Source organism: Hemiscyllium ocellatum, chromosome 28 (genome assembly GCF_020745735.1).
Source record: "Hemiscyllium ocellatum isolate sHemOce1 chromosome 28, sHemOce1.pat.X.cur, whole genome shotgun sequence".
Lineage (NCBI taxonomy): Eukaryota > Metazoa > Chordata > Chondrichthyes > Orectolobiformes > Hemiscylliidae > Hemiscyllium > Hemiscyllium ocellatum.
This window is the reverse complement of record NC_083428.1, coordinates 7,538,188-7,560,674: the sequence shown is the minus strand read 5'-3', so window position 1 is coordinate 7,560,674 and position 22,487 is coordinate 7,538,188. Positions and strand designations below refer to the sequence as shown.

Below are 22,487 nucleotides of genomic sequence, written 5' to 3'. Positions count from 1 at the left end.
CCTTAGGTCCCTTTTAAACTTTTCTCTTCTTGCTTTATACCCATGCTGACTATGTTTGGACTCCTCTCCCCTGGGGAGAAAGACCTTGGCTATTCTCCTTATCCATGCCCCTCATAATTTCGTAAACCTCTATGAGGTCAACTTTTAACCTCCAGTGCTTCAGGGAAAATAGCCCCAACCCTATTCAGCCTCTCCCTATAGTTCAAACCCTCCAAACCAATTTGAAGCAATTGCTTTTCTTTTCCTTTCTTTCTAGTAAGCACTTTTAATTTTGTTTAATTGACCCCCAATTCTTGATTCCCCTCATTCAATAGCCCTCTTGAAAGGTGATGAGCTATCAATATCCACTGACTGCTTTTATCTCTGCATGCTATTATACAATGTAATGTAGGTATTGAACATGAGATGATCACTTTGCCTCTCCCAGTGTGGACAGTTGTACATTTGCTTGTGTGTTAGGCACTTATTATACTGTGCAGCAGATTAATATTTTTGTTGATGCAACTATTTTCTTCAAAATTTTATAGCAACCACTGACTTGATAAAGATTTCAATTCTCAAAAACAGAACAATTAGCACTTAGCTCTGATACAGATGATACAAGGAAAGGATGCACACACAGTCCTGATTTACTGAATTATACAGCTTATGAATTCCTTCCTTAGTGGATTAAGTAAATACAGTAAAAGCTACCTACCACTGGCTGAAATTGGGTACTATGACAGTTTTTTTTTTTAGATTAGACTTACAGTGTGGAAACAGGCCCTTCGGCCCAACAAGTCCACACCGACCCGCCGAAGCGCAACCCACCCATACCCCTACATTTACCCCTTACCTAACACTACGGGCAATTTAGCTTGGCCAATTCACCTGACCCGCACCTCTTTGGACTGTGGGAGGAAACCGGAGCACCCGGAGGAAACCCACGCAGACACGGGGAGAACGTGCAAACTCCACACAGTCAGTCGCCTGAGTCGGGAATTGAACACAGGTCTACAGGCGCTGTGAGGCAGCAGTGCTAACCACTGTGCCACCGTGCCGCCCCTTTTGATCTCCCTATTTAAAAATGGACATTTTCCAAGAGTGGATTGTCTTTTGAGGAAATGTTGAGCTTAGACTCATTGGATTTTAGAGCAATGAGCGATGTTCTTAATGGAATGTAACAGGATTCGGAGGGGATTTGACAAGGTAGAGGCTGAGAGCATCCATGGGCCTCTCTAGAACAAGGAAATATAAATTTGAAATAAGAGGTATCCCATGTAAAATGAAACTGAGAAGGAATTTCTGATCTCAAACTGTTGTTAGTCCTCGGAATTGATTTCCACAGGGACCAAGCTGGATCATTGAATATATTCAATGCTGAGTTAGATGAATTCTTGATTGACTGGGAAGTGGAGGCTTACTAAGGCAGGCAAGAAAGTGGTGTTAAGGCCACAATTAAGTTAGCTGTGACCTTAAGGCATAGAAGGCTTAAGGAGCCAAATGCTCCTATTTCTTACAGTGTTAAGTTGAAGGTCAAACAATGGGATGCTGCTGGTTTGTGTGGCTCCAGCAAAACAGTATCCAACTTTAATTTACCTCTTGTTATTTTAAATTTAGTTCTTCAAAATTTTAAATTAATTCTGATTTTTAAATTTCATTTCAAATTTATTGAGAACTTAGGTTTGTTTTCAACATGATTTTTCCTTTTAATTTGACGTCCAGGAATTACTCCTTCTATGTATTGGACAACCAGAACCTGCAGCAACTGTGGGACTGGAGGAAGCACAACCTGACCATCTCCCAGGGCAAGATGTTTTTTCACTTCAACCCCAAGCTGTGTCTGTCCGAAATCTACAAGATGGAGGAGGCCACAGGGACCAAAGGCCGGCAGGAGAAAATGGATATTGCTCAGAAAACAAATGGAGACCAGGCATCCTGTAAGATTTTGAAACCAATAAGATCAGATGATGAGTGGCATTAGAGTTGTGTTCCTGTAATTTTCAGTGGCTGGCAGAAGAGTACAAGATTATATCAGTAATATTCACACTCCATCTTTCTATGTTGGATAATTTGTGTTGGGGTGACAAAAACATTTTCTGTGAAAAATCTAAGATGTACGGACATCTCAAAGTAATGATAAGGCACTTCACCTAACCTCTCCTGAATGCAGTTACTCTTGCTTTGTGTTGGTCTGTTGATTTTCAGCAACCCACATCCAAATGAGGGGTTTAAGCCAAGGCTGTGTGTTGATGGGTAATGCAGTTGCAGATGGCATTCACTCAGAAGGGGTTAGTTTTCCAGCGAAGGTCAGCACAGAGGCATCAGGAGTTGGGAAGCCGATCTAATTCCTCCCACTCTGGAGCTATGGTCTTCGCTCTTGTCGTCAGTAGTTGCAGCATTGAGCAGGGATAGAACCTGGGATCTTCCTGATCTTTGTAACTCAGTTATAAGCTGACGACCTATTCCAGGAGTAACAAACTGCTGAAATAGACATAGTGTGTGCTTTGTTTGTCGCATCCATCTACAGAGATTTTGAGTGGAATTAGTCAAGTAGGTGGAGAGAACCTACTTGCACTGATGGTATGTCCAGGACAGATGACTCTTCAAATAAAAGCCTGGTCATTCAGGAGAGAAGATAGAGAACATTTCTTTTTATGAACTGTCAGACTTTCCTCTTGGGGAAAAAAAGAGTGCGCTTGTGGAGAACCTGTTACAAATTCATTGCATTTGGTTAATGAGCAGGTATTAAGAGCATACAAATGGCCAGAAGTCATTTATCTCCTTAAATCTGTTCCCATCATTCGGTGAGATTATGGCTGATCTGCATCGTAATGCACTTACCCTTTTTCCCTTTCATACCAAAGTTAACCCAAAACCCTTTCTTGCAAACAATATATCAATACCTCGGTTAAAATTATTGACTGAGCTTATAGCCACTGATTTTTGTAGGTGGGGGCAGTGTTCAATATTTCCTGTGAAGAAGTGGTGTCTGTCTTGTTTTCTGATTGATTGACCCGGTTTTTATTTTAAGATTCCTTATCCTGGACTTTCCTGTCACTTCAAAACATTTATCTCATCTTCCTGATTACTTCATTTTAAAAGCTTCGACTTGTATCTAGAATCGTAGAATCCCTAGTGTGGAAACATGTCCATGCCGACCCTTCAAAAGAGTTTCCCACCCAGACCCATTCCCCTACCTTATTACTCTATATTTCCCATGACTGATGCACCTAACCTACACATCTCTGAACACTATGGGCAGTTTAGCATAGCCAATTCACCTAACCTACATATATTTGGACTGTGGGAGGAAACTGGAGCACCCAGAGGAAACCCATGCAGACATTCTCCTGAGAGAATGTGCAAATTCCAGTCACCCGAGGCTGGAATTGAGCCCAGGTCCCTGGTGTTGTGAGGCAGCAGTGCTAACCACTGAACCACCCACTATTGACGTATAACGTATCACATAATGTAATGTCATGTGACTGGCTTAGCAATCCCGAACCCCATTTGTGAGGGGGAGGATTTGGAGACAGTCACCAGGAACTTAACAAGAGAAGAGAGGAGGAGCTTGTGTTTTTGAAACAGAATGAGAGAAGAACAGTAGCTTCATAATGAGAAGAGAGCAGACTGCGTGATAAGGGCATTGGCTTGACATGAATTAGTATCAACAAATCTTCTCAAAACTCGCGAGCCCCTTCAACATGTTTCTATCCACGAAAGCTGAAATACAACAGGCAATCACAGTAGATGAATGGTGGCTCTTTCTTTCATGCCTCTCTTGATTGGCCAAATGGTTTAAATTATGAAATTTATGACAAGCAAAGAGTAAACTTAAGAAATTCACTTTGAAAATATTTGAAATTCAAATTCATTAATTAAATGGTAGGCAGATGATGTGTTGCAGCTGAAGTATGAAGGAAGTAGTAGATACTGGTGCAATCCACACAGAATATGTCTGCTGTAAGCATTGGCTGGTTCTGCTCAAGAGTGATGAGCTACAGTCTTGGACTGCAGACACATTGACACATCAAGGAAGAGAAGTACTTGGACAGTATGTTTCAGGAGGCGGTTGCACCCCTTAGATTAATTATGTCAGATTTGGTTGATGGTCAGGAACTGGAGGGTGTTGTTTTGAGTGAGACCGGTCTGGGAATCCAGAGTTTAGCTGTGGAGTAGTCTCAGCCTTGTCTAATAGCTACGAGGTTCTTGCTTCCAGTGTGGACAAGAGGATGAATTGATCATACTGTGGCACACTGCACCATTCACATGATGGAGAGAAAAGAGTAATAGGGGAAAGCACACTTTGGGGCGGCACAGTGGCACAGTGGTTAGCACTGCTGCCTCACAGCGCCTGAGACCCGGGTTCAATTCCCGACTCAGGCGACTGACGGTGTGGAGTTTGCATGTTCTCCCCGTGTCTGTGTGGGTTTCCTCCGGGTGCTCCGGTTTCCTCCCACAGTCCAAAGATGTGCGGGTCAGGTGAATTGGCCATGCTAAATTGCCCGTAGTGTTAGGTAGGGGTAAATGTAGGGGTATGGATGGGTTGCGCTTCGGCAGGTCGGTGTGGACTTGTTGGGCTGAAGGGCCTGTTTCCACACTGTAAGTCTACTCTAATCTAAAAAAGATATTGTTGTCTGTAGCAGGAATAGCATGTCCTGAAGACCCTGTTGCCTGCCTGGTGCCAAGGTTCAGCTCATTACTTTAAGGCTGGAAGGGAACTTGCATTGTAATGAGAAGGATCAAGTTATTGCTGTCCACATAGATGAAAATGACTGGGAAGAACTAGGAGGAAGTGTTCTCCTTTAAAAGTAAAGTTGCCATAGTCTTACTAGACTGTCAGCTGCTCTCTCATCAGAGAGCGGTGACTAGTGGCGTGTAACCTGAAGGTCGTCATGCCTCAGGTGTGGGGAGAGGTTGAGAAGACGAATCCTTCATCATTACCTCAGCTGGTGTGGCAATACTGTTGGTGTTACTGTGCATTGTAAACCAGCTGTCCTGTCAACTGAGCTAAACTGACCAGGATTACAAGTAGCTAGGGACTAAATTGAAAAGCAGAACCTTGGAGGTAATACTATCAGGATTCCTACCTCAGTTTCATATAAATTAGCATTGGCCAAATAAGTTTAGAGAGGTAAACAGGTGGCATGAAGATTGTTTGGGATAAACGTGTTCTGCACTCATGGGATATAAAAATGGAAATTGCTGAAAACGCATGGCAGATCTGGCACCAACTGTGGTGAGCAAGCAGAGTCAACATTTTGTGTCCAGTGACCCTTCATAATTTCAAACAGTCAAAAAGAAAGACTCAGAAGATTGAACCAACCGTGTTTCACAAAGGCAGTGATGGAGACAATCCATTCAAAGATGAAGGTATACAAAGCAAGAAAACTAGTGATAGGCCAGAGGATTGAGAATATTTTAGGAACTAAAAAGCTAATGAGAAGGGAAAGATTGATTGAGGGTAAATTGTCAAGAAACATTTAAACAAACAGATGTTTATGGGTGCAGGCTGTTCTGCTATAACGCACGTTTCATTTATTCCATTTCGCTATAACATGATTGATAAACTGGGGACACTGTTTGTAAATTGCAAAGTTTTAAAGTGTCATCGTTATAATGTGGTTCCAGCCCCATTAGTTTAAATGGTGCTGTTTTTATGATTTTCTTCTAACAAGGGATTGCCTGAGAACAGAACTACAGTGTTATAGCAGAACTATAAAAAGAGAGTATCTAATGTAAGTGTAGGACCCTGGAAGGGGACAGCTTGAGAATTAATAATAGTGAATATTAGATCATTTAAGGTAGTATTTTGCCTCAGTCTTCAGGCTGGAGGACACTATAAGCATCCCAAAAGTAAGAGATAAGCAAGGTATTAATGGGAGGAAAGATCTTGTAACAATCTCTGGCACAAAGTATTTGGCTAACAAGTGGGACCAAAGGCACATAAGTCATCCCGAGCTGAGACCTACGTCCAAGGACTTTAAAGGAAGTGGCTGCAGTGATAGTGGAGACATTCCAGAACTAACTGGATTAGGGGCAGGTTTACAAGAAACCAGTAACGTAACTACAGGCCAGTTAACATAACGTCTGTCATTGGGAAAATGCTGGAGGCTGTTATTAAGGAAGAAATAGCAGGATATTTATACAAGATCAACACAATCTGAAGTTGTGAAAGGCAAGGCATTCGGTAAGGTGCCACATGAAAGGTTACTGCACAAGATGGGAGCTTAGGGTATTAAAGGTATCGCATTAGTATGGATTGATATTTCATTAACTCAGAAGGTATAGAGGTTATTCGATTTTTTTTCAGATTGGAAAGGCAAAACTGATGAGTGTAGGGATTCAATTACTTGCAATATTAATGACGTGAAGTCTAATGCATCCAGGCTTACTGATGATACAAAAATAGGTCAGAGGTCATATTGTGATGAGAATGTAAGGAATTGGCAAGGGGATGTAGATAAACTTTTGTCCACACACAAAACCTATCAGGTTGAGTTTAATGTGAGATTGTAAACTTTGGTTAGAAGAATCAAAAGGCAGACTATTCTTTTCAATGGAGAGAGACTCCCAAAAATTTACAACAGTGAGGGATCTGGCTTTTTTGCTGCATGAGTTACAAAAGGTTAATGTGCAGGTGCAGCAAGTAATTTAGAAGACTGATCGAATTTTGGCTTTTCCTTTGCTTGGGGGTTGAAGTTTGACAAAAAAATAGATTTTGTGGCAACTGTTCTGGGTGTTGGTGAGGTCAGAGTACCATGCACAGTTCTGGTCCACGTATTTAAGAAAAGATATCCTGGCATTGGAGGTATTTCAAAAGAAGCTCTCTAAATTGATTTCTGGAATGAATGGGCTGACTTATCACGAGCGGCTAAAAAGATTAGGCCTTCATTCATTACAGTTTGGAGGAGTGTTCTTATTGAAGCATGTAAGATTCCGGGGGGATTGACAGCAGACATTGAGAAAATGTTTCCACTAGTGGGGGCATCCTGGACCTTACAGAATAAGGAGACATTCATTTAAAACTGAGATGTGAGGGAATTTCTTCTTCCAGAAGATAGTGAAGATCTGGAATTCTCTACCACAGGGTTGTGGCGGCTAGATCACTGAATGCATATAAGGAGGTGGTAAGTAGATGTTTGAAATATTGAAGATTTGAGGTCTGGGGCAGACTATTGAATGGTAGGTTAGGTTGAGGGACAGAATAGCCTACTCTTGTTTATGTTTCTTATGCTCTTATGTCCAAATGTTTCTGGTACATAGGTTCAAATCCTACCATGGCAAGTCGTGATATTTGAATTCAATAAAAGAACTCTGAAATAAAAATGGTCAAATGGCGAATGTGAAATCGCTACAGGTTGCAACCCCTACAAATTCACACTTAACTGCCCTCTGGACAATTAGGGATAGGCAATAAATGTTGGCCTAGCCAGGAATTCCATGAATGAAATGTCTGTTTCCGTAGTTGACTTTAATAATTTGCTAGTCTGTAACTTGAGGGATCCCACTCTACATCAAACATGACTGACAAGGCCCAGGAGACTCGCATTTTCTTACTACTTTTCCTCAGTGGACTACAATGATTTACTACGTTTGGCTGCTACATTATGAACACATCTTTCATGTTTGACACATTCTGGTGAGGGACTCAAACCTGGTTCAGTGGCAGGACAACTACCTATTGCGTCTCAAGATCTCCCTATTTCTAAATCCTGAAAATCTTAATCATGTCATCCTAAAACTGCTACATTCCAGAATATAAAATGATCTGAAGTATATAAAGTTTATGTAATTTCTTATAATTTAACCCTAGCAACCCTGGGGAATCTCACTGCAGCTCCTCCAAGGCTGTTACAATCTTTTGGGTGCAACACCCAGAGTTGTACACACAACACGGTTAGCTCAGTTGGCTAGCTAGCTGGTTTGTGATGCAGAGTGATGCACAGGTTCAATTCCCGCAATGGCTAAAGTGACCATGAAGATTCCCCTCTTTTCAACTTCTCTCCAAGCCTGAGGCATGTACATTATTTAATATAATACCACGCTTTTTGAGATCAGCTTTCTATTGTGTTGTCCAAATTATCAATAGTTGCAGCCCCAGTAAAGAACCTTCTGGGACAAAACTTGTCATACCTCTGATTTGAGTATGTACCATTATCATCATTCTTTGTCTTCTATTGCCCAGCTGATCCTCCAAAGAATATCTTCCTGATATCCACATTAATTAGTTCTGACAACATTCTCCTGACTCCTACTATCTCTTCATGAAATTAAACTATGTTAATTTGACAAGATCTACTCTTTGACATTGCTAAAATGACACAGGAAGGTCTTGTTTTTCAACTTTCATTCATCAGAACTGGGATGCAGGAAGCTAGGTTTGGAGTGCGGATGTCAGTTGTGCAGCATGAGATGATGCTGCTGGTTGGTTCAGCTATGGATGCAAAGGAGATAAAGCAGAAACTGTTGACAGTAAATCTTAGTCAGCTGATTCGAGTTTAATCAGCAAAGATTGTCACTTAATGGTTCTTGCAGGATGTCAACCATCCTGTTGTTTCATGCTGTTGTTCCCCTTCTCTGTTTAGTTTTTTGCATCCGATCTTGATGAGAACAACTTGAAAATCTTCTCCTTTGTGTCTTGCTAAAGTTGTGTGTTACTAAGCAATTTTGCAAATCCATGGCAACTGTCGAATCAGATCAGTTTTCTCCAGATTCTCTTTCTCTCCATCTTTAACAGGTCTGTAATTTCCTGGTTTTGGTCTCGTGCCTTTCAAAATTTGCAAACATATTCCCAATATTTTCCAAACTAGAGGGGTAATTCCTGAATTGAGAGGAGTTTAGAAGATTATTGCAAAAGCATTTGCAATTTGTGAACCTACCTCCTTCAAAACACTTGCTTGCAACAAACCTGGGGTTGTGACAGCAGCAACAGCACTCGATACTAAATAGTGCCTTGAAAGTTTCTGATATTCCAAGGTATCTTGCAGAGATGAGGAGTAAGCCAACACTGAGATTAAGAAAAAGAGGTAGCGAGAAATGGCAAAAGGCTTGGCTGATGAGATGGATGTGAAAGTGACTGAAGACTTAGTTGCGAGTAGCTAGATTAAGAGTAGGAAAGGTGTGTATGCAAGAATCAAACCCTGAGGGACAGATGTTAATGAAATGAATGAGGCTAAAGATATGGGGAGGGCAAGTTCTTAATCAGAAGATCGATGGACAAACTCCATTTTCATCTCTCCTCTCAAGGATTTCTTGATGGCTCAGAGACTGACTGAGGCTGTCACACAAGGAATTACTTGATCTAAATCCCATTCTGTTCTGAGTTTTTTAAGGTGCGTTTATGTGGACTGAATCTGCTTAGGTATTTTGCTTGGCTCTTGCTGCTTCTCTTCCGATCTCTACTGGCTCCTTACCTCATAATCGCCTGCCACTTTCCCTATGTGACTTGGCACTGAGGTTATTTTTTTCTAAAATGTTCTTTCAATTTAAGGTTTTGGCCAAATGATTTAAATTTGAGTGCCTGATGGTAGTAATTCCTGAAGCTTAGTTCTTAGAAAAACAAAACTCATCAGGGCGCCTGTCAGAGTCCTGTAGACGTCTGGGTTTGCAGCCAGAATTGCCATTTTCTGTCTCTCCTCAGTTATAACTACATCTAATTATTCCTGGTCAAACTTTGTTACTATTTTGAGCAATTGGAAAATGTATTGGATGCAAACTGCTGGAAGATACCGTGAATTCCCTCTTGGCTATCATGCCTGGGTGGCTCGATTGTTCACAAATTGTGCACTTAAGAGTTAAACCTTATAAGTAAGACAGTAAAGAATCCAGCAATATTTGCCTGAAGGGTTTGAATGGTTACAGAGCAGAAGAAGACCATTTTGGCCCAACCTCTGATTTGAGAGTGTGTTGCTGGAAAAGCACAGCAGGTCAGGCAGCATCCAAGGAGCAGGAAAATTGGCGTTTCGGGCCGGAGCTCTACATCAGGAATCAGGTTCAGGCTCCAGCCTGAAACATCAATTTTCCTGCTCCTCGGATGCTGCCTGACCTGCTGTTCTTTTCCAGGAACACACTCTCAACTCTGATCTCCAGCATCTCCAGATCTCACTGTGTGTATCACATCTGAGCCAATTCTCTGAATGAGCAGTACACCTAGTATCACTTCCCCCAACTTCATCCCATAAGCCTGCATGTCCTTCCTTTTCAGAAAATGAAATTCCCTCCAAATCCCTCATAAATGATTCTGTTGAACCTGCCTCCACCACATACTCTGGTAGTAAACTTAAGAATGTGCTGCTGTGTGAAAAGATTTTCTTTCGTGTCTCCATTGTTTCTTTTGTCAATTAGCTTGCACACTGTAATTGCCCTCTTGCTCTTGATCCTCCCAAGAATACCTCCTATCTACTGAGCACAGATTTGGAATACCTCTATCAGATTGCTCAGCCTTCTCCAAGAGAACAGTAATTGTGTTGACTTCATGCTGCTAAGATTTAAAGATGAAAAAGCTGTTGTGAGGAGGCTGTATGTGGGCATTCTATATGGACAAGGTGGGAACAAATAACAATGACTTGTTCCATGCACCTAACTAGCATGGCTACTCAAAATTAGCTGTTAGAGAGATAGGTCTAGAAAGACTTGTTTTTATGAAGTGCTTTACCTCCAAGGAAATACAAGTGTAGTACTGCTGTAATGTGATAACACAGAATCCAACACGCAGAAGGCATGCTTCCACAAATTGCAATGTGATAATGCTGAGAGAATCTCTTTGTATGATTTTGATTGAGAGATAAACACTGGGTGGCACAGTGGCTCAGTGGTTAGCACTGCTGCCTCACAGCACCAGGGACCTGGGTTCGATTCCAGCCTAGCATGACTGTCTATGTGGAGTTTTCACGTTCTCCCCATGTCCACATGGGTTTCCTCCAGGTGCTCTGGTTTCCTCCTAAAGTCCAAAGATGTGCAGGTTAGAGTGGATTGGCCTATACTACAGGAATAGGGCAGTAGCATGGGTTCAGGTGGGTTGCTCTTCGGAGGGTCAGTGTGGACTCGATGGACCAAATGGTCTGCTTCCACATTGTAGGGCTTCTATGATTCTCTAACAGTACTGTCAGTGATGGTCCGTTTATGAATGAATCATGTACAGCAATCTGGTGTTCGTTATTGCATATAGGGGTCTTGTGTGGTACAGTGGTAATGACCCTATCTCTGGAGCAGGATGCCTGGATTCAAGTCACACCTGCTGAAGAGATGTGTAATAACCTCTATTAATAGATTGATTAGAAAGTACCTGGAGCAGTGCTGTTGATTGCAATGCAGAACACAACCTTGGCTGAGACCACCAAACACAGGGCTGAATTGAAGGACTCTTGTGGCATAGTGGTAATGTCCCAACTCTAAGCCTGGAGTCCCAGGTTCACATTCCATCTTCTCCATAGAGATGTAAGAACCTCTGAACAGGTTGATTGGAAAAAAATTTGGATTTTCCTGTGGACTTACAGAAAAAAAGTGAGCACCACAGGAGGTGAAATGCCTTACTTTTCCCTCCAGCTACATTTTGACTTAGTCCCCTCCCTACCTTAACCTCACTTTTGATGTGTTTGCACTGCCCTGGATGGGCTTTGCATGAGAATGAGTAATTGATTTAGTGGTAGTGGATAAAGAAAGAAGTAACACAAGTGATTGGTGGAGATATAAACTGTTCAGTAGTGCGTAAACTCATCTCTGGAGATTAAGACAAAAGCTGTGATTCCCATCAAACATATTGGAGAGATATGGGCACCTCAGGGGCCTGTAGTGCATTAGCCCCCCCTCCAACAGAGTTTTGTTTCAACCCTCCATCCTTCCCATACCTTCCTCCTTTTTTGTTATTAACACACTGCCTCTGATGGAAAGTGCTTGTTAATTATTACTTGTTCAGTTGTTTAATTGGCTGATTTGGTGTTGGCTGTACAAAGACTGTTTTGTTGTCCCTGCTGGGCAATGTTTGGGTAAGTTGTTATTTGTTAAATTAGGTGATTGGGTCATTTTATATAAACAAAAATCTTGTTTCCCCATTAAGAAAAATTGCTCTGGAAGGGAAAGAGAGCAGACTGGAATTTGTATTGAACTGTGAAATGCAATTAAACAGTTGTGGATGACTCATGCTTTCCCCTTCGGTAATGATTACCAGTAGAACACATGACACCAGGGAGAATTCCCCTACTGTTCTCTGAAATAGTGCCATGGGACTCAACCAGGTCAATGGGGGCCTCAGTTTATTGTCTCATCTGAAAGCCTGCACCTCTGACAGTTGGCATTCACCCAGTGCTTCTTTGAGTTACCATCTTTGTTTTTTTTTAGTGGGCTAGGCAGTGACCTCTTAAAACTATCCCTCTGCCATTGTCTGTGACTCTCCCATGATCTCTATCACATGAGAAAAAGGGGAATAAAAATGCTTCTTGCCCTGAATCCTGCAAGGAGTTGCCTCTGACCAGTGGCTTCCAGCACCCAAGGTCACCAGTGTCTGGGCTGTGATACTTTCCTTTGTTCGCCGGTCAGTCCTCACTGAGCTGATAACTCACCCCATCAGTGGCCTATCTCGCTGGTGGGGCATGTGTTGGTTACCACCTAAGTCATTCGCCCCTCACAGAAAAGATTCAAGAAATTTCTGCCCAGTGATTGCCACCAAGGTTCAATGTGGCAATGCAAGTTCCATCAAAAAGCTTGAATTAAAACTGGGACTCAGCACAGAGTTGTAGTACTGAGGAAGAGTACGTAGATTTAGACTCCATCGTCAAGCTAGTTTAATTCTAAAATAACTGCACAGAGGCCGGTATCCCATCACCAAGTCACCCTTTATTTACGTGTGCACAGTAACTGGCTGTGGCCAGCCAGCTCAGAGCCAGTCCCTGAAGTTTTGAGACTCTGAATCCACTTTTTTTTTTAACCAAACGCACACACTGCTGCCTAACTGCGGTAGTGCTTAATTTTCCCCAGCACCCATGATGTGTGTGTGCAGGTGTGAGACACAGGGTGCACAAATCTTTATTCAATTTCTACCACCAGGAAGAAAAGAAACACCCGAGTGGCCAGTGACAAGCAGTGCCCTTCACATCAAAGGGCAATGCTGCGTGATCAAACAGTGAAGGGGAGGGCAGGGATTAAATCAAAAATAGAGTTGGAGAATCCCCTGTTTATACCTGTCAGCCAGGGCTCCTGATTAGCCCAGGTTAACAACCCCAATCAAGGATCTCATAGTCAATAAGATCCACTAGATTGCAATTGCTACATCTTTCTTGGGTGGGTGTGGGCTTGATGTTATAAGTTTTATATTGTATCCACCATAGAAGCTTGTATCGTCTAAAACGTTCACTCCCTCCATAACGGACTCTCAGTTGCACAGTGTGCACCGTTCTATGTGATGCATTGCAGCAACTTGCTGAGGCTGCTTTGATCTCACCTTCCGAACCTGTGACCCCCACTGACTGGAAGGATGAGTATAACAGACAAGGGAACACCACCATCTGCAAGTTACTCTCCAAGTCACCCAGCAACCTGACTTGGAGCTATAGCTATACACCATTGTAGCAAGGTTAGACAAGAGGAACTGGCAGGAAAACAAAAGCTGTCAGAAATAAATTAATGTGGACAGGCAAGACACGGGAAGCTGTTTGGATGTAAGGGTTCAAGCCATGGCAGAAGGTTATGTGTAATGTTGTGTTCAAATATAAACAGATTGGGTATAAAATGTATAAATTAGATTAATATCTTTGAGTGCCCCTATTCCTGATTGCATTATAACCAAATGAATGCCCATATTGTGTCTTGGTTCATTTATATGCTCTCAAACTGTTATGGATGGGTTAGTTGTCTCAATAATTGAATTGTGGTCACTGCTGTAGAGTGCAACATGTGGTATGAGATGGTATGACCCAGATAATCAGTTAGTGACTTTGGGTTGTGAGGTAGATATTGGCCACAAAAACCTCCCTCTGTTTTTATACAAATTTGTAGTATCTACAGTAATTTGTTTTTATTATTAACTGAAAGACTCCAGTGGAGACTTTTGCATTTTTGGGGTTGGTTAGCTCAATTGGCTGAATGGCTGGTTTGTAAAGCAGACTGCTGCCAACAGCACGAGTTCAGTGCCCACATTGGTTGAGGTTACCATGAAGAATGGTCCTCCTGAAGCTGAGGCATGGTGACCCCCCCAGGTTAAACCATGAGAGCAGCCTGTGGTGACTTGACTTCAGCTGAGAAGGCAGAAAGGGCCTCCATAATAAATCTCAACTGAAAGATGACATTTCCAGCAGCATAGCACCTCTTCAGTGCTTCACTGAAGTGTTGACCTAGGTTATGTGCTTGGCAACACTTGAACCCATGACCTTTTGATTCTGAGGCACGAGTGTTCCCATCCGAGCAATGTCTAAATATAAGCGGCTTATAGTGTGGAAAGCTATTTGAGATTTTTGCTGTTCAAATGATTTATTGATTTTTTCAAAGTCACATTAGTGAGACATCCAGCTCAAAAGTATCTCACATCTTCTTGTAATTACCCCTGTCTCAGGCGTAATTAATGCAGTCTTGTATGCGTTGGTTTGTAATGCTCATGAGTCTCAATTTTAGCAGATATTATGACCCTAAGAACCTGATTCTCAACCTGCAACATTACTGGTATATAACTTCACTCAGTTTCCCCTCTGACCTGGTACCCTCTGGAATCAATGGTCACGTTGTTAAATCTAAACAACAAGCATATAAACGGATTTAATCTTTTAAGCTAATTTTTCAATCTGTCCAAATTTGTTGGCATTTAAAACATTTTTTCTTCCACTTTTAGAAAAGGAAATTGTTAAAAAATTGTTATTAATTTAAGTTTTCTGCTGAAACCCTCCCCTTGCTGAGTTAGATTTCCATCGAGATCCCTTCGTTTCTTATCCAAAAAACATTCAATATGTAATTGCTATTTAATAATGTGGAGTTGGCACTGCACATTGGAATTGGACAGAAAGTTGGTGGCTGTGTTGTCCGAAGTACAAATTGAAAGTGTGTGCAAGAGAGAGTGAAAGGAAATTCATGTTTTTTTTTCTCTCCCTACTCTTACTTAGGTGAAAGTCAGCTCCTGAGGTTTGTTTCCAATAAAACGGGAACAGATAAAATAATGTTGAAATGGGAGCCGTACTGGCCACCGGACTTCAGAGATCTCTTGGGTTTCATGGTATTCTTCAAGGAAGCGTGAGTATCTTACAGGATTCTGTTTCTTGAATATATCCTGCTTTGGGTTAGTGGTAAATCCAGTATGTAGTGATCTTTCCTTTGTGTCATATCTTTGTGTGAGTGTGAGATTTTTCAATCAGAAGGGAGTCATTACCTTGTAGGGAGCACATCGCAAGTAATTGCAGCTTTGTCTTTAGTTCTGATGATGTGGAGATGCCGGTGTTGGACTGGGGTGGACAAAGTCAGATGTCACACAACACCAGGTTATAGTCCGACAGATTTATTTGAAATTGCAAGCTCCTAAAGCTTGTGATTTCAAATAATCCTGTTGGACTGTAACCTGATGTCATGTCACTTCTGACTTTAAGTTCTGATGGTGCATGCTTTGCTTTAAACAAAAATATCATAAAACTTTTACCACGTCCACTTGCAGTGAAAAAAGCAAGTTTAGATCTTGTTAGTGATGGCGGCATGTGGTGTGGGAGCATTATCATCCCAACTTACACTCTCAAACATTAAAACAACAAAAAAAATCTTAAATATTTAATGAAATTTTCTTTTTTAAGTAAAGCAGGGTGTATGTCTTCACAAGATCACTGCCCTCAAATGGGTACTGTTGGAGTATTGGCCCAAATACTGAACTGCATTGTTTACATAAATATACTGGCTACAAAATCGCCATAGAGATTGGGCATTCTACACCAGCTAGTTCACTGATGAAGGGCTTATGCTCGAAACGTCGAATTCCCTATTCCTGAGATGCTGCCTAACCTGCTGTGCTTTAACCAGCAACACATTTTCAGCTGTGATCTCCTTCATCTGCAGACTTCATTTTTTACCAGCTAGTTCACCCCTAACTCCCAAAGCTCCTCAATAAGACACAGCAATAATGTAATAGAATGCTCTCCACTTGCTTGGATATGTGCAACTGCACATCACTGAAGCTTCACATCATCCCGGACAAAGCCGCCCATTTGATGTGCAGTCAGTTCACCCCCTTAAACATCCACCACTCCCATTGAGCATTTATCCTTGCACATGATTGCAAATGTCGATGTTTTTAAGTCAGCCTGTTCAGATGTGTTCAAGGACAGGCTCTTACGTTGCAGTGGTATTGTCCTTGTATCTGAGCCAGGAGGCCATGGGTGTGCAATAACATCTCAAGCAGGTTCATTAAAAAATGTCTTTTAAAGAAATCAAATGTGTTCTGGGGCAGGTGGGACTTGAACCTGTGCCTTTTGGTTCAGAGGTGGGGGCACCACCTCTGTGCCGCAATTGCCCTTTAGTTGCAGGTGTAATCTGTCTTCAAATGAAAAGCAACTTATAAAGAAATCTTATAAAGTTCCACTGTGTAGAAAGACAAGGGCTTCAAAGGCATTGGAACACTTATCACCTGCAAGTTCCAATCCAAGCCATACATCATTCTGACTTGGAACTAGGTTAGATTGTTCCTTTTATTGTTGCTGGGTCAAAATGCTAGAGTTCCCTCTTTAACAGTATAGTGAGTACATTTATACTACAAAGACTGTCACAGTTCAAGAAGTAGCCTTCCAGCGTCTGCTCAAGGCCAACAAAGACTTGGGTGATAAATGTTGGCCTTGCCTGTGGTGTCCTTATTCCCAGAATTTTCATGTTTATGGAGATGAGTGATATTCGAGTTATCTCTCCAAGTGTGGAGAATGCAGGGAATCATCTATTCCAGTTAGGTGATGGATCTGTCTTTATTTGTGTGTTCCCTGGAACAGCCCCTATCAGAACGTGACGGAGTTTGATGGGCAGGATGCCTGTGGGTCAAACAGTTGGAAGGTGGTTGATGTAGAGCCCCCTGGGCGGTCCGAGGGAAAGCTCCAGAACCCAGGCACTCTGCTTCGTGGCCTCAAACCTTGGACACAGTACGCAATCTTCGTGAAGACCTTGCTCACGATAAGTGACGAGCAGCACAATCATGGAGCCAAAAGCGAGATTGTCTACGTCCGCACCACAGCAGGCAGTAAGTTTTCAAAACTAGGTTTAATTAATTTATGCACCTTTCACTGGTAATCTCCTGCACAAAAGTGCCATCCACGCCCATCACTACATATTCCAGTATACCCATACACACGTTTCATGTGTTATTTCACCACTGATGGTACTGCAACTGCACATTGGGTTGTCTTCTAGCTTCTGTGCTAGCTTTACAGAATGTGACCCATGATCAAATTAATTTTGCTTTCCAAATTGCTGTATATTTTGCTATGAAATGTATATGATGAAACTATATAACCAGAAGGTATGACACTGAACTGCTGACATTCTTTTACATGTTTAATGCTGCTTGGCCTTTTCACCCCAGTTCAAATGATTGCTAAATCTGGACTGGGCATTTTGTGCAACACCAGTAAGAAAAATTGTGGTGTATTCAGTTTAGAGACTGGGTTATTTGAGCAACTTTTCCTTGTGTTCTCAATGTGCAAGTATGATTACTGTTATTCTTTACAGTGCTGATTCAGGGTACCATAGGATAAAATAATGCTTAGGCAGAGACCAATATGTACTTTTTAGTTAGAATTGTATTGTTAATCCAGACACCACAAACTCCAACACACTAATTAACTTGTTTCCGTGATATATTCACCCAAATAACCCTTAAATTAACTTGCACCTTTCACATTTTGCATAGTTCTTTTTGGTCTCCGAATCTCTGCCTTCACTTGGGTTGGGTGTGTTCGTGTGAGTTTAATGCAAAACTCCCTCTATTGTGCCTCATTTTGTCTCATTCAAACTTTTGCTGCTGTTTCAATAGCATGATTATTCTGAGCAGGAGAACATAAATCAGGAGCTGACACCTCACCACAAACCCACAATGCATGTAGCCACATAAATCTGATCTATTATTGTTCGCATGTTGCATTCTGAAGAGTGTACCTAACTGCACACTTATTTCATAAGCCCTCTGAACTTTGAGTTGCTTGTGTATTTCCCCCGTCCTCCACTGCCAATACACAAACACTCACGGAAGCACGTACATATGCATGTGCACTCTTTAAATTTCCTGGGCCTGGAGACTTGTTTCGCACTGTTCCATAATTGATGGGTAACTCAGTTCTACGGAATAGGCTGGATAGATCAGAGGGTCTTCTCCTGTTCCTCTTTGCACATAATGTTTTTTAACTGGTAAAGGAAAAAAATCTTGTGAAGATTCTAAATCATTCCTGTTCTCTCTACAGCTCCTTCAGTCCCGTTGGATCCCATATCTGTGTCCAACTCATCTTCCCAGATCATTCTAAAGTGGAAACCTCCAACTGATCGCAATGGGAATATCACCCACTACCTGGTGTTCTGGCAGCAGCAGCCAGAGGACAGTGAACTGTATGAGTTTGATTATTGCCAGAAAGGTAAGTTGCAGATTGGATGTAAGCTGATAATGGGTGAGCAGATCTGAGTATATCTCAGTTGAACTAACTTGTTATTTATTAATCTAGCTACCTCTGCCTTAAAAATACTCAGTAACTCTGACGCCACTGCTTTGTGGTGTGTGGTACAGCCTTTCAACTCTCCAGGAGGAAAAATAATATTTATTGCTATTTAAATCGACGATCCCTTAAAGTCAGTTATAGAGTCGTGGAGATGTACAGCACGGAAACAGACCCTTTGGTCCAACTCATCCATGCCAACCAGATATCCAAATCCAATGAAGTTCCACCTGTCAGCACCCGACCCATATTCCTCCAAACCCTTCCTATTCGTATACCCATCCAGATGCCTTTTAAAGGTTATTGTACCAGCCTCCACCACTTCCTCTGGCAGCTCACTCCACATACATGCCACCCTCTGTGTGAAAAAAATTGCCCCTTAGATCTCTTTTATATCTTTTTCCCTCTCACCCTAAACCTATGCCCTCTAGTTCTTGACTCCCCACCCAGGGTAGAGATTTTGTCTTTTTATCCTATCCATGCCCCTCACAATTTTATAAACCTCTATAAGATCACCCTTCAGCCTCCGATGCTCCAGGGAAAACAACCTTGGTTAGGTTAGATTACTTACAGTGTGGAAACAGGCCCTTCGGCTCAACAAGTCCACACTGACCCTCCGAAGAGCAACTCACCCAGATCCATTCCCCGACATTTATCCATTCACCTAACATTATGGGCAATTTAGCATGGCAAATTCACCTAACCTGCACATTTTATTTTTGGATTGTGGGAGGAAACCGGAGCACCCGGAGGAAACCCACGCAGACACTCGGAGAACGTGCAAACTCCACACACAGAGTCGCCTTGAGGCGGGAATTGAACCCAGGTCTCTGGCGCTGTGAGGCAGCAGGGCTAACCACTGTGCCACCGTGCTGCCCACATATTCAACCTCTTCCTATAGCTCAAATCCTCCAACCCTGGCAACATTCTTGTAAATCTTTTCTGAACCCCTTTCTAGTTTCACAAAATCCTTCTTTTCTAATGCAGTTGTTATGTTCTTATGCAACCCTGCATAATGGAAATATCGTGCTTTAAAAACAGCACTTAACCTGTTGGCGATTTAGTCATATCACAGCCAACACATGTTTTGAAAGTTTGCGCTTTAGAAACAGCATCCCCAATTCATCAATTGCAATAGGGGCGGCATGGTGGCTCAGTGGTTAGCAATGCTGCCTCACAGCGCCAGGAACCCGGGTTCAATTCCTGCCTCGCGCAACTGTCTGTGTGGAGTTTGCAAGTTCTCCCCGTGTCTGCGTGGGTTTTCTCCGGGTGCTCCGGTTTCCTCCCACAGTCCAAAGATGTACAGGTAGGTGAATTGGCCATGCTAAATTGTCCGTAGTGTTAGGTGAAGGGGTAAATGTAGGGGAATGGGTCTGGGTGGGTTGCTCTTCGGGGGGTCAGTGTGGACTTGTTGGGTCGAAGAGCCTGTTTCCACACTGTAGGGAATCTAATCAAATACAGCGAATTTGCTTGAAGAAACACGCATTATAGCAGAACAACCTGCATTTTTATTCTCTGTTACCTCGTTCTGATACCTCCCAGGGAAACATACTATCAGTAGTCACCCTGGCTTGTTCACATGAGATCTAAACCATTTCAGTGCCAACCCTCCTCCTGGGAGTCTCCCTGTCTGGCTCTATGAACTACTGCATTGTGTAATGACCTATAGCAATCAGGTGACATTTGGACCACTCCAAACTGACTTGTGGTTCTTGAAGTAAGTAGAATAGGATGAAATCCCTACAGTGTGGAAGCAGACCATTGGGTCCACACCCACTCTCTGAAGCATATCTGACCCAGACCCCCACTTCTTGGTCTGTCACAGTTCAAGAAGTGGCCTACTAGCTTCTGCTCAAGGCCAACAAAGACTTGGGTGATAAATGTTGGCCTTGCCTGTGGTGTCGTTATTCCCAGAATTTTCATGTTTATGAAAAGGAGTGATATTTGAGTTATCTTTTCGAGAATGGGGACTGCAGAGAATCACCTGTTCCAGTTGGGTGATGGGTTTGTATGTATTTGTGCGTTCCCTGGAACAACCCCTGTCAGAACGTGACGGAGTTTGATGGCAGGATGCCTGTGGGTCAAACAGCTGGCAGGTGGTCAATGTAACCACCCTATCCCTGTAACTCTGTATTCCCCATTAGCACAAAGGTCGAGAATCAAAGAGCGTTCATTTACGGTGTTTTCAAAAAGAACAATAGTGGTAAGAGATGAAAATACTCAGTGAGTATTTTGGATTTGGAATTCACTGCCTGAAAGTGTAGTGATGACATTCAGTCATGGTTTTCAAAGAAGAATTGGGTAATGTTCTGAAAAGAATAGGTTTTTAGGGCTGGAGTGGGATGAGCTGGGTAGCTTACAGACTCAACGCAGATACAGTAGGCTGAACAAACTCCTTCTGTGCAGTAAATCATTCTGTGCTTCTCTGATTCTAGGTTTAAAGTTACCGTCAAGAGCGTCTACAACACACGCTGATCCTGAGGATAATCAGAAGCGAAACCAGACAGATGCTAATCACATCCCTGGTGAATGCTGTGCATGTCCAAAGACTGAGTCACAGCTTAAACGAGATGCAGAGGAAGCTGCCTTCCAGAAGACATTTGAAAACTACCTGCACAATGAGGTGTTTATGATCAGGTAACCGAAGGCAGAAAGTCAGTTCTTTACACCTCAAATGGGATAGAACATTATTGCTAATGTGTAACAAGTGATATTGTAAAGGTTGCTTGCTGGAATCTGTGCTCTACACTCACTCTAAGTTGCAATCTTGTGTAAGGGAATGTACTGAATATCCCAAGTGGTACTACTTGTTCTAAATGTCGCCCAAAATAATTTCCACCTTGCAATCTCTAGTTCGTTTATGTGACAGATCACTGATTCGTAAATTATCAGGTAATTGATTCCTTTCTGTGGGTGAAACCTCCCATAACTTAAAAAAACAGAACTTGAAGCAGGGGCCATTCTGCCCCTCAAGCCTGCTGTACTCTTTAATGTGATTGTGGCTGATCCCATCTTGGCCTCACCTCCTGCCCACTTCCCCTTGACCCTTCAGCCTGTCTCTAATTAAAAATCTGTCTCCTCACATTTATTCAATGTTGCAGTATCCATTGCAATCTGGGGGAGTGAATTCCACAGATGAAAAGGATGTTTTTTAACGTAGGGAAATACGGTCTAGGAAGACCTTTGTCATTTTACTTATTATAACATTAATATTTTATTTGCTAATCCTCTGTTCTTTGAGGATTAGTTGGATGTCACCATTGGATATGCTCTGCTCATTGTTCAGAATTGGTTTGTTACTGGTGTTACTGTGCCCTCTTGTGTCAGTAAGCCAATATTGCAGCAATTCCACAGGGTTCAGTTTCAACACTTTTTTTGCCATTGCCAACAATTCAGTTTAAAACAGAGTTCCTGTTTGCTACATTTCAGACTTAAAATGCATTTTTAACTGTCAGCTGAGGGAAAGTTAGCAACCCAGTTACACAGGAGAAAACATTGCCATAAGATTAAGTCAATTTGGATTCATAGTGTTTTTCTCAGCTGTCTGTGCTAATTCAAAGTAGTTGTTGCATGTGTATGTACACTACAGTTTGAGAATCAGAATAGTATTACAGATTAATAAGTAATCAGACAGATTACTTAACCAACTAGATACTATACCCACCTACTTAGTTGCTTTCCCCATTCCCAAGAGAATGGCTTGGACCATCCAAAATGCAGATTGATCCTCAGCCAAAGTTGAGCAGGAGAGACTAAAGCAAGAGTTTGGGCAGCTCAGAGCTCCCATGGCTGGAAGCCAACAATACAGGGATTGTTCAAGCGTAAGCTACCCTGGGGAAATGTAGACACTATCCAGAC

At 42.2% G+C, this 22,487-nt stretch overlaps 1 protein-coding gene across 1 annotated transcript in view; it reads left to right on the top strand.

Annotated features, from left to right (window-relative positions):
• Positions 1–22,487, top strand: part of LOC132829094 (insulin receptor-like) — a 262,793-nt gene that overhangs the window by 203,253 nt on the left and 37,053 nt on the right. Inside the window, exons 6-10 of the mRNA XM_060846407.1 lie at positions 1,705–1,919; positions 15,069–15,195; positions 16,923–17,167; positions 18,384–18,551; positions 21,065–21,266. Coding sequence (XP_060702390.1) covers positions 1,705–1,919; positions 15,069–15,195; positions 16,923–17,167; positions 18,384–18,551; positions 21,065–21,266 — 957 coding nt within the window. The remainder of the gene's footprint in view (positions 1–1,704; positions 1,920–15,068; positions 15,196–16,922; positions 17,168–18,383; positions 18,552–21,064; positions 21,267–22,487) is intronic.